Below are 27,401 nucleotides of genomic sequence, written 5' to 3' on the forward strand. Positions count from 1 at the left end.
TCCCAATCCCCTTTTGTCACCCCTCTACCTTTCCTTGAGGGTCCTGGTTGTAACCCATCAAATCCTTGAGGCTCAGGGTCCTTCCATTTCTTCCAAGTAAAGCGCCAAATGTGCATAAGCTCAGAAGCCCCTATGTTTCTAATCTGTTCCCAGCTGCTGCTTTTGAGTTTTTCAAGAAGACAGTCACATCTGCAGTAACTTTACTTCCTTCCTAATCTAACACGAAAGTCCTCAATATTCTACCTGGTGCAATTGGGGCTCATAGATACAAAGTCAGCTGGCTGAAAAGTAGACTGAGGTGGAGCATCAAAAAAAGTTGAACATACATCCCCTTAAACATTTTATTTGAGTTCAAAACATATAAATGTATGCCAATCTTTTAAAGGAGGGTCAAAGCCGGTTCTTGGGAGAATGGATCCACTGATGGGAGACCTAGTTGTCTTTCCTGAGTTCCAGTCTCTTTAAAGAAGAGAACTTACGACTCCAGTGAAGTAATCCAAGTATAGCAATTTTATGATTCTTTGTTCTATTTCTGTAAAGAATGTCATTGGGATTCTGATTGGGATTGCGTTGAATCTGTAGATTGCTTTAGGTAGTATGGACATTTTAACTATGTTTATTCTTCCAATCCATATACATGGAATGTCTTTCCATCTCTTTGTCGTCATCAAGTACAGCATTTTTACTGGATCGCCCCTAAATCTTAGTTGTCCTGCTCACACCTCCTTTGACAGCAGTTCTTTTTAATGAGTCACCTTTTTCAAATATTTCAAAAGCATCAACTTAGTTTTCCTGGGAATTCTTTTTTTGCCCCTCATTGTTCACAAGTTTTCATAATTTTTAGTTAATTTACATGATTTTATGATGCTAAATACAATGGCATAAACAGCCCTGTGAATAAACACACACCTCAACTTCTGGTGAATCCCCGTTGGGTGAAGGCAGAGGCGAGCTGGCACTCGAGGCAGTGGCAGACTCGCGGTGTGTGGGCTCAGCAGCAGTGGCCGTCAGCTTAACAGAGGGAGTGAACGAGGCCAGTCCATCAAATCGCTCAAGCGCAAGTCAGTCAAAAATGCTTTACATATATGTACATAGAGAGAGAGAGGGAGAGTCCTCAAAAAGAACCACTTCTTGAGTAGTAAGATTAAAAATCATAAGCCATGTATATCAAGTAAAGCAGAAAAGCACTGAGTTTTTAAATGAATACGAAACATTTTTAAAGAGTCTCCTGAAACACTGAATCATCTTATTCAATTACCCCTGCCGCTTTATCACTTCACACAAAGGATAAACTAACTAGTCTCTGTTTTTCTCTTACGGTGTATCTAAATTCATTAAGCTGGTAGTCTTTTTTTTTTTAATGCTTCCCTAGATTTTGTTTGTTATCTTAATGGCTTGACTATAAAATCATTTTTATGGACTACTGATTTCTAGCTCCAAGTGAAAAAGTCAGTCATATGAAGGTTTTCTCTCTGTTGTGGCTGATGAACTATCAAAGGGAAGAAGGGAGTGTTGACAGAGACGGGGGGATTCTTTTCAGTCCTCACACTTGGCTTTTTTGCAAGCTGGAAGAGAATCATCATCTGCTTCTGATGGCCGAGGCTTCTTCACTGTGGCAATGATTCCAAAAGCGGTTTTTCTAGTTTCTATAAAACAAAAGGGAAACCATAGTGCTTGAAGACATGATTTAAAAAGAGGTGGTTTAACAAGTTTCACCATGTTACTTTGACTGACAGCACTAGTAAATGATAAAACCATAATGAACTGCTACATGTGCTGATGCCATTTACTGTTAGTACCTTCCCCCCACCCCCAACATATACAAATATCGGTATATTACTAACATCTAATTCATTCCAAATGGATTACCTCAAGGGTAAAATTGTGGGGCAGGTTATGTCTATGGTCTGTCTGTGGCATCTTATATAGCATAAGACGTTGGTGCAGCAGATGCTTTAAGTATGGTAGAAAGACAGATGAATAAGACAGCGAGGACAAGAGTCAACTGCATTGCTCCCATGGTGGGGCGTGTGCTCACTTTATTTTATAGCACGTACCATATCTGCGTCCTTCACTAGATCAATGTACCTCTGAAGAATCAATTGTATTGTACTGCCAACACCCAGCAATGCCTGGTTATGTAACCACTGTTCAACGAATACTTGTTGAGTGAATGAAGAGAATCAAACTCACATGTTTATTGATCTCATGTGTTAGTGATGACAACGGACAAAGAAGAATGGGAATTATTAGATGTTTAGGTCAGGTTGGCAGCAGAGTTCAATTTAAATTTAGCTAACTTCTGCTAAATATCTACTAATGGGCCAGGCATTGTGTCACCTCTGGAGGGTATAAAGATGCCTAACACAGTGCTGCTTCCTACCACACACCGAGATAAGTGCATTCAGGGCAAGTACAATAGGAATGGCGGCACCCGCAAGAAAGAACTGCCTGGATGAATCAAGAAAGGTATCATAAAGAGGTGACACGGGAATAGGAAAGGAATACTTTCTTCCCCATTTTTTTCTTCTTTTCTCTTCTTTCCATCTCAGAAATGTTCTATTTTTTCTCACATGAACTTCTTAATCTAAACTGACAGACTATAAACAACTGAAAAACAAGACTTTTATAGTTATCAGATAAAGTAACCCAAGTGGGAGTCTTTTAGAAACAAATTTATTTTTTGTAATAGCAAGAAGCTGCAATGTGTATAGGGCTAAGTGTCCTCACATTAGCATTTCCTTTAATCACCCTGCCAAGGACATTCCACAACTACTTCTACAGGAATTATTTCTGAGTACGCTGTTTTGCTCTAGAGGAATTAAGGGGCAGTGTCCCCAGCAGGTCCATCTTAGTCCAAAGGCTGAGTGGACACCAAGCTCCTCAATCACAGGCTGAAGCCTCTGGCCTTGAACCTCATTCCTCTGCCCCTTCTCCACAACCTTAGAAGTGCTACCACTGAACCCCACAGGCTCCATCTGATCGTGAGTCCCTGCGGCAAGCCTTCCAATGTCGAATGCCAGCGACTACATGTCCCAAGTCTTCTGTTTTCCAGGTATCCATTCCTCTACTGCTTTCACAATTCCTTTCATGAGGTTTCTAGATTCTTTAAGAACCTCTTAACCGTCTTCTGGTAGTGCTCCAGTGCACGTACGTCCTTCTTAAACGTGGCGCTCAGGATGACAGAGGTGCCAGCTGGAACTGCATCAGTGCAGAGGGCAGTAAGGGGACTGAATCCCCTTGCTTCAGAATCCTGTATTTCTTCTAAGGTAACCTTAGACTGAACTAGCAATCTTAGGAACATACCACACTACTGTCTCATACCAATCCCAATGTCAACTAAAACCAGGGTAACTATAATTTATCCTCTAGATGTGTTAATTCTACAGGGACAGCAGGTACAAACTAGGTCTGTCCTGGACACACTAGGGTGAACGGTACTGCTACTAAAGTCCACAAAGTCTTCCTTTCATTTAGCTTTATGTATATCGTATGTTGAACAGTTGAGTTTTTTGAAGTCAAATTCAGAACTTCCTATTTTGCCCTATTAACATGTTTTTACACTTCCCTTTCATGTTTTAGAACACCAATTGTTATCCAAAATCTTGATGATTGCTTACGTTCATTTAAAATAGACAACAATTCTGGCAGAACTAACCAAGTGTGAGTCAACAGTTCCCTAAGTTCAAGGCAATCTTGGTGAAGTCCTCGTTACTACGGTCATTCCCAGAGCTTACGTGATGGCTACACAACACAACGATGCCAAACTAAAAACGTTGAAAACAAAAGGAAAATCATCTAATTCACAGTAAGTCAATACAGTCACCAGTTCTCCCAAGTGGAAATCAGACCATTAAAATCTAGACACAACACACAAGCCCTCAATAACCTAACCATTCTATGCCAAATAACCAAATCGGTATGTAGCCACCTACACTGGTTTGAAATTGATCAGGGTGATATCAAGTAAACTGCTTCCTGACCACTGCTACTAGTCCTAAACATTACAAAGAGAATGAAGATAAAACAGCAGATCGAAAGTGTAAGTTTTTTTCTTTTAACAAAATCTCACTTTCATTCCCCAAAGTCTCAGCACATCAAATACTTCTAGTCCAATTTTTATCATCTGATGAATAAAAAACTCAGTGGTCCAGTAGGTGGAATTAAGATGAGGAGGTAGATATGTATAAACGAGATGTGAGTAAACACATAGTCTGCACATACTTGAACATGGAAACAAAAAAGGAGCAAAGAATCATAAGTTGTAATAAATGTGAAAAGTCACAATTTGAGTTTGTTAGCTGGGTTTTAAAAAATGTATTTGCTGTTTTTGTGTTCCTAATAAATGGCTTACCATATGTTAACATTTCAGTTCTCTAAAACTGATTCTCAGCAGGGAAAGCGTACCCCTCTGGAGAGGGAGGAGAAAGGGGGATTAGAAGCCTATCAAAAAATGGAGGCAGGGACACATATGCAGAGCTTGAAAGACTGCATTCAATACTCATTTCTGTAATGCAAACTGTATTCATTCCACAAACTACAGGGTGAAAAAGCATTGATGGGTATGGTTAAAACAGGCTGAGAGGAGATGACCCTAAGGGAACTCTGCCGGGCAGGATAAAACAAGCAGATACCGCTCAAATGTTTGATAACCATGATTGGCTTCTAACAGGACCATTGGGTGTTTTTATTGGAAGAACTTGCTCACCTCCATGGAGAACTGCTGCTCGGCAGTTGGTGGACACCGCAGCCTTGGCATCACTTTCAGACAGCCCAAACAGCAAGCCTCTGGCGGGATCATTAAAGATTTCAACCCAGAGTCAGCCAAGGACACAAGACTAACAAAAATATAAGTGAAAAGGCCAGCTCACCTGGTCATACAGAGAGAGCTGCTTCACCTCTCCACGAGGTCTTAGCCCAAAGGGAACGCATCTGAGAAGAGGCTCCTCTAACTCTAAGCTTTTCTACGGAGTCCCTCCTCCACCTTTTCCCACCTCACCCTTCATCCAGAAAACAAAGGATGAAGCTCTCTACAACCTGATGTAATTTGTTTTTGAAGCTATTAGTTGGAAAACTTACAGTAAAAGGTTGAGAAAAATATCTTGTTCAAGTATAATATCATATCAAATTCAAAATTTCCTAAAAAAAAATTTCGGTACCTTCTTACTCAGAAAAGGATACAAGTTTGCCACGTCATATGGGCCTCTTATTTCTAAAGGCTAAAATAAAATGAACAAAATACAGACATGAGAGAAGTTATTCATAACATTTCAATGACTTCATCTGCAGTAAATTAATAGCATGCTTAAGTAACCAAAAATAAGGAAGTCAATTGCATAAATTTTAGTCCTTATAATTTTGATGAGTTTCTTAAGTTTTTGAAAATATAAAAGATCCTTGAAAATCATTTTGTAACAATATAAAGAGAAAACTATTGATATAAACAAAACTTGAAGCCCAAAAGGAACTGGGATATATTTTATTCTTCAGCAATTACAATAAGCAAATGTTGTTAAAAATGAAAACATACAATAAACATTCATTATATTACTATTTTAATTTCTCCCCTAGAAAGTTTTCCAAGTTTTAACAAGGTACTTAATGCCAGACTTACCCTTTCTGCAGCACTAGATATAATTACATTCTACAAAATAGAAAGTGATCACTATTAATCTTAGATAAATGTAAGAAAATTCAGAGTCTTATAATACAATAACCAGTAATAACATTTTAATATTTAAGGCTCTATAAATACCAACTTCTTTTAAAGATAAGGTAAATAATTAAAATGAAAGAATGAAAGAACTCACATCAAACTAAAAGCAGCCTATAATAAGAAATAGAATAGGCCTTCTCAATAGATGTTAGAAAAGATGAATTAGTTTTAAAAACTAGTTGAAAAGGTCATATAACCTTAATTCAACTCACTGATGACCAACAGTTGTTATCTAGACTATTCTTTTCACAGTGGGTAAACTGCACATGCCTTACTGAAAGACGAAGGCTTTCAATACATCTTTTGCCCCCTCGCATTATTCTTTCCCTTAAAACTTGCAGAGCGCATTGACATGGGAGAATTTGTTCTTGTGCCTTTCTACTTTAAGGAAAATGAATCAGTTTGTTAATTCTGGTGTATTAATAATAACACACTGCTAGATTTGAAAAAATCCTAAATTTACAGAACTTACCTTTCCTTTGCAGATCTGCATCAAATTGAGGGCATTGGAAATTGTATACCTTCTCATTGTGGAGTCTTTGATAGCGGGGCTATAGACAAGTTCAAAGCTCACGCCTCGGTCAATGGCCTTCATGAGAAGTAAAGAAAATAAAAACATCAAGGATAAACACACACTGTCCTACTACTTTATTTTCACTAAGGCTCCTCCTCGCTTCCTACCACCCACCTCCTGCATGTCAAGGTATAGCCCTAAACAAAGGCAGATTTACGCCCGAATGGCACCATCCACAGGAGAAGAAAACAGATCTGTGGCTCTATTTGATCAACAGAGTTTATCTTAGCTGTGGGGAAGCTGACTTTGTACAAACAGAAATCATGAAGAGGCTAAGGAGAGCAAAATCCCAGTTGGGGGGCAGAGGGCTTTTACTTCATGAACTAGCAAAAGGAAACCGGAGATGTGCCCCTGCACTTAGGGTAAACTGCTTGCAAACTGTAATCTAAGTAATTCGATCCAAGAATGAAGAGACAAAGAAATGAAGAGCTGAAAAGTGTCCAAGGGACAGGGGTGGGAAGGCCTCTCCAGTCATTTATGATGTACATGTTGAATGAAGGAATACGAACAGCCACGTTGAGTGCCACGTGCCAGGCACTGTGCTGAGAGTCCTATGTACATATTTAACCTTCATAATACCTTTATAAGGCATTGTGGGAGAGACTGCCAATCGCTCCCAATATCTGTTGTCCCCTTTTTCTTTACTAATGGACACCCTGATTTTTAGCTGGACTCACGGATGCCCAGCAAAAAAGAAGAGGCCTGGGCCCTCGACGATTCTGTTCAGCTCACCAGACAAGCTTGGTCTTTTACATGAGAAAAAGAAATTTGCTTATTCAAGGCATTCTTAATAAGTAGGCAACCACAGGTAAGAAAACAGCCTGAAACGGGTGGAAATGGGATTGAAATCCATCACTACATTATGCAGCTTCCTTGAGGAGCAACTCAGTATCTTCACTCATTCACCACAGAATTGTGTTAAGACACCTTTGTGTGGGAACAGTGAGCAAAAGCTGACCTCCCTTCTAAGAGCTTACAGTTAGCAGGGGAGACTATCAAATAATTACACAGAAATACAAAGCTTCAACTGTGATAAGCGCCATCAAGGAGAAGTTTAGGAGTGGATGAGGAAGGAACTTAGCAGTAAATAGTAGAGGGAGGAGTATGTGGAAAGGCCCTGGGGTAGGAGGGAGCACAGCAGCAAGTAGAGAAGGTCACCAGCTGGGGAGGGGAGAAGAGGGGGCCCCTGTGGTGGGAGTGGAGGCTAAGGAGGATGGGACGGCCCAACCATCTACTGCAGTGCAGGTCTAGAACTGGAGACAGGATGAATCTTAACGGCAATAAGAAGCATCAGGAGGATTTTAGCATGAAGGTGATAACCAGACTGTAATGGCAAAGCCCCCCAGTTGCAGTGTCTTTTGAATGAAAGGAGGGAAGGCAGTCCAGTCCAAGTCTGTGCCTGGCAGATAAAGTTCTACTGCGCAGTGGACGAGTCGGAACTGGTCCAGCTGTGGCTGCTGGAGGTCTACTCCCGAGCATTTACAGGAAATAGAAAAACCCGTCCCGTTCCAGAACTGGTAGCCCACCTCGATTTAATTCAGGAGTACCTGGCAGGCTCCTTCTACTTTCCCTTCCTGAGCACAGATTTCCTTTTTTCCATTCCCCAATCTTCCCTTTCCTTAACTTTTCCTTCTGCTTTGAGGCTCCCAGGTTTTATTTTAGATTTTCCTACATATCTGATATTTGTTTAGTTAGAATTTACATTCTAATTTCCACATTGCAACCATACCCTCTCCCCTTTTCTGACAACTTTTTCCCACCTCTAATTCTTGTGTTATTTCTGGGAATGATGTCTGTTATGATATTCTTTGTGCCACAGTTAAATGTGCGCCTCATTCTCCCTGCCCAGCTTGTATACTTCTTGAGAACTGGCATCATGATACTTCTTGGTAACACACAGCTGCATTTCTACAAAAAGTGTTTATGATGTTTATATTCCGAGGGAATAAATAGCAGCTTATGGAAAGGAGGTCATTGATAATGCTGTTCACTACAGATTATCCATCATAAAAGGAAGCAGGATGAACTTGGGTAATGGAAATTCAGATAAACCAAAACACCTCCTTTAGCCATATTCTCAACTACTCCTCTGGCTATTTCTCTTACCAAAACTACTAATTAGCCAGAGGCTGACTTGTATGTCTTATCTTCATCCTTCTTGTTGCTGAACTAAAACACAGGCAGTAGAATGGAGAAGAGGGGAAATAAAAGATGTGGATGATACACAGAACTGGGCGATCAGGTCTCAAAGTATTTCTAACGGAAATTTAAAATTTTCGCTTCCTCTGGGGACCAGATCAAAGTAAAAGCTCCTTTTCGGGAGGAGCGTGGGGAGAAAAAAATAACGTAATTATCAGTTTATTCTTTAAGAAAAAAGACCTGATTTTGATCTTAGTACATTAATCAAGTTCACTTTTAAATAGCTAAGAAAACTCTGAGACAGAGAAATAAAAGATGATGTGCTATTGAAAGTTGTGAAGAGTTTCTTCAAAACACCTTATTTGAAATTTTTAGATAGATAAAATACAGGTTCATTACCTGGGCTCCTGTTCTAAGACCACGTTAATGTAAATTGCCTTAAGCTCATCAAATGATTGTTCATAACAGCCTCTTCATAAAGAATGACAGCACCTGCCTGATTGGCCTTTGTTCGCATCTCTGACCAAAGGTTCTGGAATAGGCAGATGATCAGATTTCTTTACTCAGGAGAAATAACAGTCATACTGACGCTACAAACCAAGGGCAAGTGTGTGATACTTGAATCAAGAGATACTGGTGATAAAATTCCAAGAACTTAGCAAAGCTTAAGAAAAGAGAAAGGAAACAGGGAGTTGATTACTGGGACAATACATAGATTCCCTGTTAATTTGATAAAAATTAGCTCTTTATTGAATTCAAAAGGATGATCACTTTTGGTCTATCTGTCTTTAAGATAGGTAAACTTGTTCACGTGATTCACAAATCAAAGTAAAATAAGAAAGCAATACGGAGTCTTATTTCTATCTCTGCTCCCGTCTGCCCCATCCCTACCTCCCATAATCACTCATTAACTTCTGTGTCTTCTTCTAGAGTTTCTTCACACAAATATAACCAAATATGAGTAAATATTATTTTTCCTCTTTCTTACTTAGAAGGTAGCTACGTTCTTGTTCTGACTTGAAGGGGCTTCCATGTCAGCTCCCAACTTCCACATTCTGTTTTATAGCTGCATAGTATTCCATTGTAGAGGTATGGCACGTATTTAACCAAGTCTCTACTGATAGACTTTGGGTTGTTTCACTCTTTCTGTAGAATAAACACTAAAGTGGGATTGCTGGGTATTACAGGTTGAATTGTGTCTCCCCATAAAACTTATGTTGAAGTCCTAACCTTTAGTACTTCAGAATGTGACCTTATTTGGAAAGAGGGTCACTGCAGGTGTAATTAGTTAAGATGAGGTCATACTGGAACAGTGTGGGTGCCTAATCCAATACGGTCCTTCTAAGACAACGGCCACGCAAAGACAGCGAGACACACGGGAAGAACACATTGGGAAGACAAAGGCCGAGACTGGAGTTATGCAGCTGCAGGCCAAGATCGCCAAAGACTGCCAGCAAACCACCAAAAGCTAAAAAGAGGCAAAGAAGGATTCCCCTACAGATTTCAGAGGAAGCAAGATCCTGATGACACCTTGCTTTCAGACTTCCGGCCTCCAGAACTGTGAGACAGTAAATTTCTGTTGTTTTAAGCCACCCAGTTCACGGTACTTCGTTAGGGCAGCCCCAGGAAAGTAGCATCCTAGGTCAGAGGGTAAAGCGTTTGTAATTTTGATAGCTGTTGCCAGTTACCCACTCCCCTATACGGACTGTTCCAATTTACACTGTTACAAGCAATGTATGAGAATGCCTGCTTTCCCATAGCCGTACAATAGAGGGTATCATCAAACTTCTGGGTTTGTGTCAATCAGACAGGTGATTTTAAAGTGAATTTCTCTTATCATCATGTGAAGCAGCTTTCATCTTCAAGAGCTATCTCTATTTCCTTTCTTGTGAAATGTCTTTTTCCTATTCTTAATCTATTTATCAGGACTGTTCAGCTTTCTTTTTTAACTTCTCAATTTCTAGGAGCTCTTTATATATTAAGGAGATTCAGCCTTTTGTCTATGAGATGAGTGAATATATTTCCGCCAGTCTGTCATTAGTCTTTCACCTTTGTTTCTGATGTTCTTTTACCACACAGATATTTTTGATACTGGCAACTTTGCTGGCACTGGTCCAAGCACTGAATCAATAAAGTACTTAACACATTTAAGTTCATAATATGTGTGATGAAAAATAAAGTTTATGGAGCACTCACACCCCACTCAAGTACAGATAGCATGATTCCTGGAACCACCTCACTACTTCAGACACTGTTTACTGGACATCTCTCAGTGGGGACTGATTAGACCACGAGGAGAGAAACGGATTAGGGTTAAAGGAAGTGGTGAGGGGAAAACATCAGAAAGAGAGTAAAGCAGACCATCAGTGAAAATAACTCAATAAACTTTCAGTCATTGTGGAATGGCAATAACATTGAAAAAAATCAAAGGGAAGGTAAAGATATGTACTGCTTAAAAAAATTCTTCTCAAAACCTCAATTCATAAAGATCACCTTTTTTTGTTTGGTTGGTTGGCTCCTTTTTGGTGAGGAAGATTAACAACAGATGTTAGCTCAAGGCCAATGTTCCTCTTTTCGCTTCAGGAAGATTGTCATTGAGCTAACATCTGAAGATCACGTTTTAAAATATGAAATTATTCTGTGCTTAACAGAGTTCCGCTGTAAAGTAACTTTAAATAGCATTATCCACTGGGAAACGACAGCGGATTCAGAAGCAAAGATTGAGTACCAATCCCAAGTCAACCCTTGAGAGAAGAGTATCTGTGTGAGCCACAAACTACGTGGGTCTCAATTCCGTTACCTACATAATGGAGATAATTCACATCTACCCCACCCTAAGGCTGCTGGGCTAGAGCAGGTATGAAAGTGTTTACAGTATAAAACGCCAAATAATTAGAAGCCATTTAATTATCCAAGAGGAGTTGAATTCAATCTTTCTGAAACCCAATTAGCACATGATACAGTTGTGATTCCACAAGTTACTTAGACTCCAGAAGAGGTCTGAGGAGACTGTGGAGGGAATTACCTAAAGGAAATCAGGGTGCCCTACGCATGTGGTGAAGATAACAGAAAGGATGAGAGCCCGAAGGTACGCAAATGGAGCGCTTTGGGATGTCCCAGCTCCTGTGCCCTCCTGAATAATCCCGACCTTCTTTTCTTTTTAACTTTACTGAGGAATAATTGACCATTACAATTGTATATATTTAGAGTGTACCATGTGATGATTTGATACACATATACACTGTGGAATGATTTCCAAGATCAAGATAATTCACACATCCACACATCTATCACCTCACACAGTTAACTTCTCTTTTTTTTTTTTTTGGTAAGAACACTTAGGATCTGCTCTCAATAACTTTCAAGTTTACAATACTGTATTATTAACTATAGTCACCCATGCTGTACATTAGATCCTCAGAACTTCTAAGTAAAAATTTGTACCCTTTAATCCTAACCTTCTGAGTGGAAATTCTCACATAGCTTATGGCCTCTAGGTAAAAGACTAAGGAATGCAACGTCTTAATGCCCCAGCTTTTCACCACCACAAAAGAAAAGGGTATCCAAATCCAAATTAAGATCTGTGCCCAAGAGAGGGATCCTTATAAAGTCAACCTATCAACTTTTCATGGCCAAAGACAAGTTTATTCTCAAGGCCAAAGGAACACACAAGGGCCCAGACATAAGATGGAACTGCCACCCACATTCACTGCATATTCTATACTCTCATGATGAATATATTTCCATATTTTAATGTAAATATACAGCTTCATATCCAGAATAGATAGTATTAGATACAAATAATACATACATACTCATACAACTACTATTATTTACCCTGAACAACAAGCTGGACACCTTTCCTTGTATGTTTCCAGCTTTCTCTCTCAAGTGAAAATTACGTGCATAAATTAACAGGGACTTAGATTCGGCTTCCTGACCAATTCACACCACAGCCTACTTCTACACTAGATGAAGACTAAAAATAATCTTGCACAGCCTTTCCCTCCACTCCATCATCTAGTTTTTATTAAACAACATATGTAAAATGTTCACAGCAGATTTTTTAAAAAGCAGACGCTGTGTTAAATACTGCATATCCCTCTCACTTGTCAAATTTTTACTTTTCAGAATCCTTAAATTGAAAAATGTGGGAATTAAGCCAAACATAGCCATCAAACAGCAGCAGCTTTTCTGACCTCACAGATGGAACCAGAGGGTGGGATGTCCTACCACTGCCGTCTCCAGCACCCTTCTCCTCATGCCGCCCCAGCACCCCACCTCCTTCACCTCACTGTGTCTGCTTCCTGCCGAACGCTGACAACCAGCTAAAGGATTAACCACAGGCAGAATTTGACTGTGTGCCCCAGGCTGTACCTTGATATGCTAAGTTAGATATACACTCATTCAACTGACAAATTTTAGGGAGGACCAATTATAGGCAAGATATTGTGGTAACTGAAAAAGGCCCATGACACAGTTGGTGCTCTTGACAAGCTCTCAGTCTGGGTTGAATAGTCAGGCATGATCATAAGAAACCAATTGAAAGCCCTCACCAAAACAGCCATTGGGAAGCTTACCACTGCTGTGGGACACGAGGAATTGTGTGCTGTGCACTACTGTCCATTCCATGGACTTGGCTTAGCATCACATGCTACTATCTCCTCCCAACCAAGGACACAGCATCATACGTGGGTTTACTCAGGCAAAGCTCTCTAGAAAATGGCCTTCCTAGTTCATTAAGGTGAAGAGAAAGGTAAAAAAGTTTTAAGTTTAATGGCAATTTATACAGTGGCTGCACTGCTTAACTCCAGGGGGCACCTTTTCCAGAGAAACTGGATTGGCAGTTTGAAGCTGGCAAAGCCTGGCGAACTTCTAGAGACAAAGATTGCTACCTCTGGAGAGGAACAATATGTGAGGCCGACAAGAGTGCCATCACCTTGGGGGCCGTATTAGTTTGTGCCTTTTGTTTTTTGGTGAGGAAGACTAGCCCTGAGCTAACATCTATTGCCAATCTTTCTCTTTTTGCTTGAGGAAGATTGTTGCTGAGCTAACATCTGTGGCAATCTTCCTCTATTTTGTATGTGGGATGCCACCACTGCATGGTGGGATGAGCAGCGCATAGGTCTGTGTCCAGGATCTGAACCTGCAAACCCCGGGCTGCTGAAGTGGAGTGTGCAAACTTAACCACTACGCCACCAGGGCAGCCCCAGTTTGTGCCTTTTATCACAGGTAGCTAGGGCACATCAGAGATCTCATCTGATAGGGAATCAACTAGAACTGTCCTAACCTGGTGAGTGAAGAGGTGAATGGCTTCTTGCTAGCTTTCATTTTACCACATTTGATAAGTGGGCTGTTAAACAACATATACATCTCCAACTCTAAAAGGTGATAATTCAGGGTTTTTGAAGTGTTTACTTATAAATTTATAAGTACTGGCAAGACCACGGGGAAATGATGATTTCAGCTTAACCAATATTGCTGCGTGTTTAGTAGTACTCTCAATATTTATTAGAAAAGACCTGTTACATAGTCTTCCCATTAAATATAGATGACTTTAAAATTGTGAGTACTTTTCAAGCACAGTTTTAGTAGCATATTTTTAGGGGGCAGAACATAAGCCAACTTAAATTTTTCCACACTGGATTCCATTTTTCCACACCATACAGATCAATTTTCTCCTCTCCCCGCCCCCATTCTCAGCATCAAGCCAATTCCTTAGCACCAAAGACAGGGGAACAAAAATTGAGGAAGTTGTGATTCTACAGAGACAAAAGAATAGGGGAGCTATCTATCTTGAGAAAATACATCCATTTTTAATTTTCCAATTCTGACAGGATCGTTTATAATCTGAGCTGTTAACCCCTTTTTCTCCTTCAACAGTAGTTTTTGAGAGTGGCAAACAGCTTTGGAAACCACTATCCTAAAATAGCACCCTACCCCTTCCTAGGACCTGGCTGCCAAAGCAAACAGTTGACAGGCGTGCTGACCTTACAGCTACTGGTGTGAAATAGCATCACCTTTATCATGTAATAAGACTTACAGGAAGGCATGACAGAGGGAAGATGAAGGGTAGGAGAAAACAAGAGAAATGATGTAGCAAGGTAAGGAGAAAAATGGTATAGCAAGGAAGGAATAAAAGATCCCCTGAATATACGACCACCCTCCTAGGTTATTATAAAAGCAACCCTGGGCTTTCGGGTGAACTAGCGTCTTCCAGGCAGATTGTAATTTTGCATGGACCACGCCCACTGTGCTTCCATGCCCTGCTCCCACCTGCACCCCTCCCGCCCGTTTGCTGGCACCTCAGGAACCCTCCAGATATTTTTTCCCTACTCCTTCTTGACTGCTCTGTCCCCTTAATGTTCAATGTTCAGGCTATTAGTGTCTGTCACTCTTAAGAAATGTCCTTCATAAATTTTGGTTCCTAAGGCCTTTCAAAAATCTTGATGATTTACTGGATATTTTTATTTTAAGCTTTCTTTCTACCTTTAGTCAGCTTACCAAAAAAGGCCTCCTTCTAAACTGCCTTCTATTTATTACCCAGCCTTTGTTTTTTCCCTCTAAGAACACTGGTTTCTTCTGCTCCTTTTCCAGTTTGTTAATGCAAGTTTCTACAGATTCATGTATAAAATGGAAAGTGTAACACTTACCACATTAATCGGGGGTCTTCTGAAGTAAAATGGTAGTTTTTCTGTTACAGTTATGCAGACTAAATCCACATCTAAATGTGTACAAGCAACCTGTCAAGAAGAAAAAAACAGGTAAAGCCAAAAGGAAAATTGGCACACATTAAGGATGGGAGATAGGATCAAACCTGATATAAAGAAATGGTTACTCCATAGGCATTATGACGGTTCTGTGTTGAAGCACATCTGTCCCTTTGCAAAGTCAATGGTCAGCCATTCCTTCTCGTTTGGTTTGACGGTTTAACTGCAATCTAGCTGAAGCAGAGCAATATGTCCACAGACAGTCTCAATAGACAGGGCCTAGAGACCCTCTAACTCACGGTCTGCCACATAAAGATGGGTTACTAAGAGAAGCTCAGTTTCTGGAAGGCTACTTCAGATTGTTCCAGAAAGAGAAAACCAACTATTCTGAAATCCAAGAAAAAAAATAAGCCAAAAGGAATGTATGCATGATCCATTTATTTCACAAATTATTTCTGCGCCAGGCCTGCGGCTCCTATCAGTCTACAGAGTGGCTGAAGACACACTAACATGGCACTAGCAATGGCAGTTTGTTCAAATGCTAACAGAAACAAATAGTCTACAGAAATGGTTAAAGCAGAGCTGTTACGAATCAAATGATACTGAATGCATTTTTGCCAACTTTTAATTTCCCTTTCCTTTGCTCTAATTTTTGCTACTACTTGTTGATCAATACTCTACATTTACTTCCAAAAGAGATTTGAAACTGCTTACAAAAAAATACATACAAGATAAAATGAACAGATAAGGAAATCAGGATAAACAGAAAATAAGGGCAGGAAAATAAAATACAGCTGGGGAAAGGTTCCGAGCCGAGGAGTACAAGCCAAAGAGGCTGCCAGAAGAGGGAGCTCTGGCTCTAACTTCACCACTATGCGATTACAGTGATAAAAAGAACTGGCTGTTTTGCACTGTATTTAAAACAAGCCTAAGTGACAAGGCTGCTGTATGCAACCTTGAAGAACAAATTCAAACTGCCAGGATGGCTATGCTGGCAAACCAGCCTCAGACGCGTGGACCCAGGGAAAGGGCGGAGTAAGGAAAAGGGGTAGAGAAGGAGTAATAATGTCCTGTAGGATCCGCTCAACCTTCAGAAGTGACAGGAATGTCACATCTTGCTCTTTCTCTTCAGAATCCCCACTTGAGTCCTAGCCCACCCCAGGGCTTTAGGAAGCAAGTAGTGATCAAAGGTTCCCTGGCTTAAGGCAGACAGTCCTAGTAACTCATGAAGCCCAGGCAGTGAGCTGTTTTGGCAGAAACTGGCTCATAAAGAATCTGCCCCGTGCTAACTGCTACAGCTGTCCAACTCATACAAGAGTCACCGAAAATTTGATAAGAATGGACGAAGAAAACCCCTGAATAGTAGATAAAACGAGTTCAGCTTCTGTTCACCATTTTTAAACTATCAGAATGGCAAAGATCAAGAAGTCCAGTAATACACGGCTGACACGAGAATGAATAAACAAGCACTCACAGGGTCTTCAAATCAGTACAGGGTCTTGAAAAGCAATTTAGCAATCAAAATTTTAGATGCTTACATCAGCAATGTCACTTATAGGAATGTACAAACGCTCAAAAATATTAGTGCAAGGATAGTCACTGCAACACCAATTGCAAAAGACTAGACACAATTAAACATCCCTCAATTTTACGTGAATAAATTATGATTCCTTTATACAAAAGAAAATGCTGACTCTTTAAAGGGAATAAGGTACATCTCTAATTGATATTATGGAACCACCTCAAGATACACTGTTAGGTGGAAAAGGCACAGTGTTAGGTAGGAAGGGAGGAAGAGGACAATGACGGAAGGAAGGACTAGGTAAATGCTATTTCCGAAAAGAGACCCAAGAACTGTTTGTAGTGGCTGCCAATGGAGAAAAGGGAGAGGGAGTCTCAGGTGGGAGGAAGATGTACTTTTCAATGCATATCCCTTGGTATTGTTTGCATTTATTATCACGAACATAAATTTTTCATTAAAAAAAGTTGATTCATTTTTTAAAAAGCTGTTAAACATTCTTCTCCAGAGTCAAGCTAAATTAGGTTATTTTCTACTTAAGTATTGCTTTTTTTCCCTCTCCTAAATAACGGTAATTATCCAAAATATCCCTTGTGTTGGTTTAAGTACACATACTACAATAAACTTTCAGTTACAAAGGACAGCTCCACTTGGCTCCCTCTGACACCTCAAACTTATAATGTCTCAAACCAAACTCTTTTTATTTATTTATTTATTTTTTGAGGAAGATCAGCCCTGAGCTAACTGCTGCCAATCCTCCTCTTCCTGCCAAGGAGGACTGGCCCTGAGCTAACATCCATGCCCATCTTCCTCTACTTTATATGTGGGATGCCTGCCACAGCATGGCTTGCCACGCAGTGCCATGTCTGCACCCAGGATCCGAACCAGTGAACCCCGGACTGCTGAAGTTGAACGTGTGCACTTAACCGCTGCGCCACCAGGCCAGCCCCCCTGCTGAACTCTTTTGTTATTAGCTTTCTATTAATCCAAATGCTCAATTCATACATTTAGATAACTATAAAATAAGAGCTAATGTTCACATTATAATGAAATATTTTCTATATCACTAAAAAAGATTAAATTTTGCCAAATAATATCTGTGGTTAAGAATCATCTTACAGTGGTTTCGGCAGGTTGTATATGAATTCCTATCAATTGTTCTCATCCTTTTTTGGTCCAAGGACTCCTACGAGGATTTAAGTAAGGCTTATTCCCAAAACTGTACATACACACACATACGTTTATTTTTGATTTTATGGAACAAAGAGAACAGAAGGGTAGGGGTTCAGTCTCCCCCAAATCCCCTTAATGGATGTCAGGTTAATACATCTTGGTATTTTATGATAAAACAGTATGCGAGGGAGAGCCAGGCTTACCCAGGGAAAAGAGAGATGCCCATAAACAGTACTTCTCAACCTAAAGTGTGTAAAAAAAGAATTCCCCTGAAGAATTTATTTAAAGTGCAGATTACCAGGCCCTACTCCCAGCAATAAGTTCAGCAGTAGGGCCTAATATCCTGCATTTTAACAAACATCCCCAGCAATTCTGAATCCGGTGGAGCCACACCACACTTGAGAAGCACTGACTTGAAAGGTACTCCTGCTCCTCAAGAGCCTCAGGTGCTCACAGCCTACTCCACAATACTGTTCTCCAACGCGGAAGGCATGGATTTCAGAAGCTGGATGGAAATAGAACTTCCATTTCCATTTATTTTTTTAATTCGTTCTCTTAAAACTTGTTTTGTGTGTGCATATTATTTCATAAAGCACACTGATACAATGGAACATGTAAATAATTTACAAGAAAATAAAGATACATACTGGGGATGCAGGCTCAACATTTTTTTAATTTGACAGGATACACAATCAAGTAGTTTGGAGACCACTGGGCTAAACAAACTGAATTCTCCTCACCCTGTCCAATCGCTTTAAATTCTAAATGGAAATAACTAACCCAGAAGCTTCTATGTAACTGTCTCTGCCACATTCCACTGCCTCCCCCCAAACCAATAAGCCCTGGCCAATGGACTCCCCTTACAATCTTTCATCTTTACCTTATCCCCTGGGGTAACTATGGAGAAGAAGGGTTTATTTATGAGACACCTTCCAGATACTCCAAGTGGAAAACAGTGTTATTCGCCATGGAAACAACGCTATTTAAAGTGGTTAGATTTTATATTACTAATTGTTAACATATGTGTGTACGCTTTTATGACTCATCTTAGGGACTTAACTTGGCTTTAAATATCATATCTATAGGGACACTTGTTTAAATTCTAGATAATCAACTTACAAACTAAACAAATAATACCATGCACAGAATGCAACCTGTTAAAGCAACAAACTGCTCTCATTTGACTCAATTCCAAGCCATGATATAGTTACAAAAGCTTTATGATGATAAGAAAGACATCTTTTAAATTGATTTTCTACAGACAAAGGAGACTGATAACTTCAACTGAGTCTTAAAGAATGGGTAAGCCTGGGACAGATAAGACATTCCAACTGTAACACATGCTTTCACATAACTTTTTCCGTATATCTGTACAGTCAATTCCAAACAAACACTTTGTGAATTATTTATAGCTTTCTTCCATCTTCCAGAATATTTCCACCCACCATCATCAAGCATGTGTTCATGCTTTCGAATTCAAACTTTTGAATAATCTGAGAAAAACAAGTATTAAGATAAATAATATAAAATCACTAGATGAAATTATAATGTATTCTAAAACCCCAAAGTCCTAACTTTACTACACACAACCTGAGATTTAGAGCAATTTATTTAACCTAAGTCTCAATTTTCTCTTCTACAAAACAGGGATAGTAATAAACATCTGTACTGATTACCCCCAGGATTGTTGTGTTAAAGGTAATAAATATGTAAAAGTCTTTGGAAGATTGTATAAATGTATGCCTCCCAGCTGTGTGATTTTTAAATATTTTGTTTGCTTCTCTAATCACTAATAAATGGCTATGGAAATGTTAAGTTGTATGCTCTTCAAAATCAATTAAAACAACACACATACAACAAAAAATTGGGTACATCACCAACTTTTAGCCTACATTATAACTGAGTTGTCATTAGTGAATAATAAAACTAAGCTGCTGTTTAACAAATTTGGAAATACCCATGGTCCTCCTCAGGGTTTCTGCAATGAATCAAAATCCTCTGTGGGACTTGAAAAAACAGATACCCTGACTCAACCCCAAACATCCAGTGGTGGAGATCTGAACCTGCCTGATTTTAAAAAATTCCACAGGGGTCTCTAATGACTAAGAACCACTCTATCTTACCTCTTTTCCTGAGATGAAATTTTTGGGAATTACTATAATTGAGAATTTTATAAAGGCAGTCACCAAAAAAAGGGCATTCATGGATAATTTGTGCTGTTTCCCTGCATTAACATAAACAATTCAGAATTGATAGTATGCCTTGAAAACTAAATTTACCACAGGTCAGCCTCTTTAGTCAACAGCTCCATCTACTGGACAAACTTAGGGAAAATCTTCCTATAATTTTAGAACAGATTTTACTTAAAAATGAACTATGGTGCAAAATTAAAACATCAAAGACCAGTATATTTTTTTCCCTAAAATATCCCTTTTGTGTATACACTTTTGGTAGAAGGCTATTTTTCTGAACCTAGATAAAGCCAACATTCAGAACTTCCTGAAGTAGCCATACTTCATTTCATACAGTAAGACATATTCCTGAAAAACCGTTACAGTTGATTTTTTTTCTGTAATCATTTAAAATGCCCAGGTGGTGTGTCTCAAGTTGACAAAATGAGCATACATGTTAAACAACTTTCTCTCCTGAAAAGTCACAGTAATGGCAATTTTGAAAGTATAAAAGGAATTAAATTCAAAAAGGCTCTCTGAACATGAAGGGGAATAGTATCAGCAGGCTGGTTTTGAAGAATTTCTGGAAGACTAAAGGTTGACATGATCACACTGGCATATGGACCACCCCTGAGAGCATGCAAAGGAGAAAGCCAAGATGGGATCCTTTACGTCCCAGGAGAACCTTGCAACTTTCTTCCCTCACAGGCAGCAGTGAATAGTAAGGACAGAAACTGAAGTGATCTTAGAACTAGAACGACATAGACCAACATTTAACTAAGAGAAGTTTCACATGAACGAATGAATGAAGCAGAGATAAAGAAACAGAAGAAAATCTTGATGGACTTTTTCAATCTGAGCCCATCAAACATCTAGCAGGGTGAATAAAACAAAACAAAACAAACACATGCCACCTCGATACACTTGAGGAATTCCAGAACTCAAGGCATAAATGAAAAATGCTGAAAGTTTTCAGATGGGGCAAAACAGGTCATCTACAAAGGTATGACATCAGACTTCTTATATAAAATAATAAATTCTATTCTCTTTTACTATCTGTTACTTACGTGAAAAAGTTTTTCTGTCTTTGGAAAAACTGCAACAATATCATACAGCCGAACCCTTGAAGAAGTTGCTCTCTGGTAATGCAAAAAGAATGTCATCATAGAGTAACAACAACGATACACGTGGAATTCTGAGTAGTGGCCTGGCTACACTTATATTTCAATCACATAACACTTCTAATACACCAAGGACATTTCTGCTTTGCTTTGTCTGTTGGCAGAAGAGACCTTCTAAGCCCATGAGAATTTAGATGTCAACATCCATTCCACTAACCATCCTCCTTCTTTCCTACACTGTTACACTTTACCTGTGTACCAAACACTGTTTGAGATATAAAACCGCAATTAGATAGCTCTCGTTCTTACAAGCTAGTGGAGGAGCCTGCCAGACATTTACTGAGCACCTGCTGTGTGCAGGGCACTGGGGGTACAAAATCATTTAAGGCATCTGTCTGCCCTCCATGGAATTCGCCATTTTTCTGTGAGACAAGAAATACACATGACTGAGGACGATATGACTAGGTTCATAATGAGAATACTGCTAAATACAAATTAAACTACTAGACGTGCAAGAAAATACCTGAGAGTCCTAGAACAGAATGAGAGAAATATATCAGTTAAAGAGAAAGAGTTCTTGTTTTAAAAAAGAAAATCTCAAATTTATACTGTATGTGTATGTATGTGAAAAGACTACAAAACTATATATTCAAACCTACAATCTCTGAATGATGGAGTAATGTGTGATATTTCTTCTTTACCTGTCGGCACCTTCTAAATTTTTATCTCTTATTTTGTAAAAAGAAAAGCCATCATAAAAATGAGAAGAGGGCTGAAGAGAACCAGCAGCCACCATGCTGAGGTAGGTGAGTGGGCCTACTGGGTGGACCTGTGCTGACACAGGACCGGCTCCAGGTCTCAGAACAAGTCAGGATCCAGGATTCTCTGCTCTCAGCCTGCCCACTCTCACCTGGGAAGGGGACAAAAAGGGGCCACCAGGATCTTCAGGATAACAAGAGAAAACGAAAGTCTTTGTGATCTATCAAAAGGCAGCTCCATTTATGTCTATCTGGGCCTAGAGAACCAGAATGCTGCTTAGCAGCTGTATAAAACACCAAAATTTAGCTTTAGCAATGTTAATTGGTACAAGGACGCTAGCCTTTCCTTGATTACTCCTGTTCTATGACAGAGGCATCCATTCCAGCTAAAGATGAAAGAGCTCACCTTCTCAGGGGTCTTACTTTCTCTCTCCCCATCTAGGCCCTTCCCACCAGCAAGCACACTCCAGTCTCTCCCATCTCACAAACAAAATCTAGACAGCATGTTCTCATCCGCCAACCTCTCTATGCCTTCTGTTCCCCTACAGAGTCAAATTTCTCCAGCCAAGTCTGCATCACACAGTCCCTACACCTTCTCATGGCCCTACCATTTCCATGGAAATGGTGTTTGCTGAGGCAACAAATAACTTCCTTGTCAATAAATTCAAGACATTTTTTAGCCCTTCTCCTGCTTGACTGCTTAGGTATACCGATGCTGCTGACACTTCCTCATTTTTCCCTTCTCTCTCTCCACGATGTCCTTCTACTTCTCAGACAGTCCCTCCTCCGTCTCCAATCCCAGCTCATCCTCCTCTACTCCACCATTCAATGCTGAAGTCCCTCTGGACTCTGTCCCAGATCTTCTCTTCCCACATGGCACTTTGATCAGCGAGTCTCATCCATTCCCATGATTTCAATTACTCTCCACAGGGCCACCCCTTCCAAATCAGTATCTTAACTGGGATCACTCTTCTGAGGGCCATAGCTTTTTTCCCAAATGCCCATTTGACAAACTCCCCTGGAACTCTCACAATAACCTATTATGTCCCAAACATGATGCCCTCAAACATGCTTCTCTTTGATTTCCCATCTTGGGAAATGGTACCCTCATCTACCTTCCAGGCTGCCCAGGCCAGGCCAGGAAGTCATCATTCTATATCCAATCAACCATCAAATCCTGTCAATCCTCCCCAGATGCTCAAAGCCCCTCCTTAACCCCTCTGACCCATTCTCTATAATGTAAACCTCATAACTTTATTCCCTTGGTTAAAACCTTCAAGAGCTTCCAAGTGCTCACCCAGACCTGCCTCTCTAACCTCACCCCAGGTTAGCCAGCTCACTAGTCTCAGCTCTACTGCTGTTTCATTTCCCAGAACACACCATGTTTCCTTGGCTTCAAGATCTCTGCATAATCCATCCTGTCTGTGGGAACTCTCTCCCCTGCTCGGTACCTATGCAACACTTACTGATTCTTCTGGCCCCAGTCTGAACATCAACTTCCTCAGGTCAGCCCCGTGTTACACACTCCCAGAGCATCCTTTATGTACTATCTCCCACTTTTTACACCTTCCTCACATTTTTAATTACTATTTATGTAATGCTTGTCTTGCCAATTAATTTGACTATAAACTTGAAAAGTTCAAGATGTATGTCTCTTTATTAATCACAGCAATATCGTCAACACCCACTTTATGTCTGGTTCATGTGAGTTCAATGAATAACAGTGGTCAAAGGACTCTTTAATTGTGGTACCCCTACACAAGTGCCATGAGGAGAAGAGAGTTTGCTATAGTATGTGAATTCTGAGGTTAGGGGGAGCAGGCAGGTGTCACACGTGGTGGTGGTCAGGGGATGTAAGAATGGAGTGAGTTGAAAAACAACACTGTTCAACATTAGCCAATACAACTTACAAGGCCAAAAAGAGAGAAGAAAAATAATTAACTTACCAAAACGTTGCAGTGAGATGGATCCGAAACGATAATCGTCAGTCTAGTTAAAATTTTAATTGGTCTTGATTTTCCCTACAATCAAAAACATGCTATCAAAAAAGCACAAAATACAAATGATTGACTATCCTCTCTATCAGTGGAAAGTATTCATTAAAGGGTACTAGCAATAAGGGAAGTGAAGATTAGTAAAACCTGGTTTTTGTTTTCAAGGAATTTATAATACAGCTAGAGAAAAAAAAAGAATGTACATATATTAAACTACATAATGAAATAATTTAAAGGTTGTAGGACTTCAGGAAAGAAGATCATTGAAGTACTGAATCGACAGGCAGAGAACGCTTCATGGAAGAGCTGAGTTTTGATGGAAACGTGAGACTGGTCAACAGAGGAAAGGGCAGTGCAGGTAAGAGAATCACAAATATCAGTGGGCACGTTTGAATGAATGAACAGGTATTACGCTTCTGAAACAACACAACACCTACCTGCACAATTGGCAAACTTGTAAAGAGTTCAGAAACAGCTACTGGCTTTTCAATTTCCTACAACAAACAATCAACAGTCACCCTAGACTGTACATGTCAATGGGACGAAGCCTTATGGAAAACTTAGAAGAGGTTTTCAGAAAAGATAATTAAAAAACAATAAACAGGAAAGCTAATTTCTGGTATTCAGCAACACTAAAATTTTTTTGTTTGTTTTTAAAAAGGAAGAAATCTGAAGAGTAGAGAAGCAGCTGAGTATATCAATGGATGAGAGAGACAAAAACTAGTGTTTAGACTGAAATAATCTGTAAGGTAGAGCTGTTGGTCTAAAGAGAAATAGACATATTTACTAGTATATTTAAGAGGGAAATCAATGAGTAACGAGTCTATAATAGTAAAATAAAAGGTCTAAATAATGAGATTACAGTTCAGTGAATAACAACGCACTTTTTAAAAGTTACTGAAAAATTTTATCATTAGCACAAATATGCATCAGTTCAACTGTTAACATAGGATAGGTCACAGAGTGCATTTAGGAAATATGCTCATCTGTAGCTTCCATATTACCAAGATAAACACAAATAATGATAAATTCTGGTTATTAACTTCAGGAATTGTATTTTACCTGTTTCTTTTCCTTAAATTCAACAACATGATTGATGGCAACAACTGAATAGCCCACTGAAAAGAAAAATTGAACATTCCTGTTAAATATAACAATCTCTCTTTCCTGTACACATAGGGTCATCCAACTCATGTCAGGACTAGGAGGCAGTTAGCAGAGTGGTTACAGGTCTGGGTTTTCGTGTCAGACTGCCTGCCTTCAAATCTAGATCGCCACTTACAAGTTATTTAACTTGAAGTTTCAGGTTCTTCATCTGTCAAATGGTGATAATAAGAGAACTTACCTCATATGTCTGTCATGAGAATTAAATGAAATAATACAGGTAGGATGTTTTAGAACAGTGCCTGGCACATAGTCAGGGCCTTGTGTGACCTCTGTTATGTATTGTTAGCATGATACTAAGACCGTTAACTTCATGCTTTTCCTTTCAACCATCACTCTCTTTCATGTCCTTTCTTTCACTTTCATCCCATCGAGTTTACACTTTTTCAGTGTCACTTTTATTTGCGTTCATTTCTTTTGTTTTTTACCCTTTCTACTTCCTTCAGAGGCCTTCTTCCTAAGGAGAAATGGAGCAATGACCCCCTCACACCACTGCTCACTTCCCCTTTTGAGCTGCCCACCATCAACAGACTGGGAACTCCTTGACGCCAGGGTCTTGTTTTATCAGCCTCAACACAGCACTGTTCTAGACATTTGTACTACCTACAATATGTCTAAATCATGACTCCTAGCTTTAGGTTACTAAACACCAATGGGGACGACAGGATATTAATAGTAAAAGATAACGCACATTAATACCAAAATAGTGATCCTCCCTCTGATCAGTTACTCCAACTTCCCTCTTTCCTTCCTCCTTCAAATATTTATTGAGCACCAATTACTTGACAGGCTCTGCAGAGAGCTATTTATTCTTAATCCTCTCTATCCTCATGCTTTACAGTCTAATGAAAGAAGACAGCTGTCATCATTAACCCCAATAATTAAAATGGGGTCCGATCTCTCAGGGCTTTCGCTTCCCTTGGATTCAGACACGAGTAACATTCTAGCATTTGGGCCAGGCTGCTCCCCTCTAACTCGCTTAGTATGTCCTCCGCCCCAACCTACCCTCCCTCTAAATAATATTATTCCAACACTCGCATCCCCATCTCCCTCCCCGTCTTGTCTGAAGCCCCACAGTACTCCCCGTGTGTGCTGACACTGTTCTAAGAGGCAGGGAGGAGAGTCATTAAAAGCACTGGTGTAGGAGACTGTATACTCTGAAGTCCTGGCTTCCGCCAACCACCAGCTGTGCGCCCTATGCAAATCCTCTCATGGCCTCAGTTTCCCCAATTTACAGGAAAGAAGGAGCAGGACTGGGTAACAGCTGCCCAGTGTCTTCGAGTTTCCCGCGCTCGGGAAGAGCAACACCGCAGCGGGCATCAGCTTTCAGGGACATCCCAGAGACCCCAGGAGACCTGAAAGAGCCCCGGCCTTGCTGGCTCCCTCCCGAGCGTGGCCCGACTGTGTGGGGGGCAGCGAGGCTGGGCGGGCACCGCGGCCCGCGAAGCCAGGGCGACTCACGGTGAGCAGCGTTCTCCACCAGCCCGCGCAGCGCCTTCAGGTCAGAACCGGCACGCAAGTCCAAATCCGCAAACACCGCCATGCCGAAGTCACATGACACCCACGCCCGTCTGCGCAGCCGCAGGGCCCACCCCCTCAGCACTCTGGGAATTGTAGTTTACCTGCGCGGTCGGTCAGTCCCTCGAGTTGAGTGTTTAGTTAAGGTTCGCAGGTCCTTCCCTCGCCTTCAAGTACCAGCCAAAGTTAGTGTGTTGGAATCAACAGCCTCACTTCAATCCTTCTTTGTCTTCTGAATGAGAATGTTTGGTTTCCCTCGGAGGGGTTCAAATCTCCGAGCATTCGTCTCATAAAATAATGTAGAAAGTGACTCTTTAGAAAGGCACATATACAGCGTTTATGGAGCGCCTACCGTGAACCAGACACTTTTGCTGAGGGCTGGAAACGCTTTTTAAAAAGTCGTAGAGAACCTGTTTTTCTTTAGTTTTCCTAAAGTCCATCCTGTTGTTAGACTTATCGGGAAGAGGGGGAAACTGACCTGAAGCCCTCGAAAGCGGACTGCCCGAGAAGAGAGTCTCTTTGCCTAGGCAGAACTGGCAGTGTCACGGCACGCTGCTCTCTGTCACAGTCAACAGCTTCAACCACAAGATGGCAGGGCTCGCTCTAGGATGAGCGGTTAGCTGCAACAGTGGTTTAGCCAAAGACAGGTTTGATAAGGTGCAAAATTGAAATGTTTTACAGTTTTCCATCTGAGAGATGTACAAGGTAATGTATATCCCATATATTTGATGTCTCCACATTTTTGGACTTTGTATAAATGAACTCTTGAAGATTGATAAATCAGTTATCTGAAAAAGTTGTGGAACTATGGCTTACATCCGTGCTTCTCAAACTGTGAGGAAGG

At 40.3% G+C, this 27,401-nt stretch overlaps 1 protein-coding gene across 1 annotated transcript; it reads right to left on the reverse strand.

Moving 5' to 3' along the window:
* Nucleotides 1–1,427: 1,427 nt before the first annotated feature.
* On the reverse strand, nucleotides 1,428–26,629 carry RPP30 (ribonuclease P/MRP subunit p30). The gene is made up of 11 exons (XM_014839421.3): nucleotides 26,501–26,629; nucleotides 24,938–24,993; nucleotides 24,313–24,369; nucleotides 23,828–23,902; nucleotides 21,070–21,141; nucleotides 15,083–15,172; nucleotides 6,189–6,305; nucleotides 5,615–5,644; nucleotides 5,182–5,219; nucleotides 4,709–4,788; nucleotides 1,428–1,646 (listed from the first exon to the last, which is right to left on the reverse strand). Exons 1-11 carry the CDS (start codon nucleotides 26,580–26,582, stop codon nucleotides 1,537–1,539), a joined length of 807 nt encoding a protein of 268 aa, XP_014694907.1. The 5' UTR covers nucleotides 26,583–26,629; the 3' UTR covers nucleotides 1,428–1,536.
* Nucleotides 26,630–27,401: the final 772 nt, after the last annotated feature.

This window comes from Equus asinus, chromosome 2, assembly GCF_041296235.1.
Source record: "Equus asinus isolate D_3611 breed Donkey chromosome 2, EquAss-T2T_v2, whole genome shotgun sequence".
In the NCBI taxonomy this organism is placed as follows: Eukaryota; Metazoa; Chordata; class Mammalia; order Perissodactyla; family Equidae; genus Equus; species Equus asinus.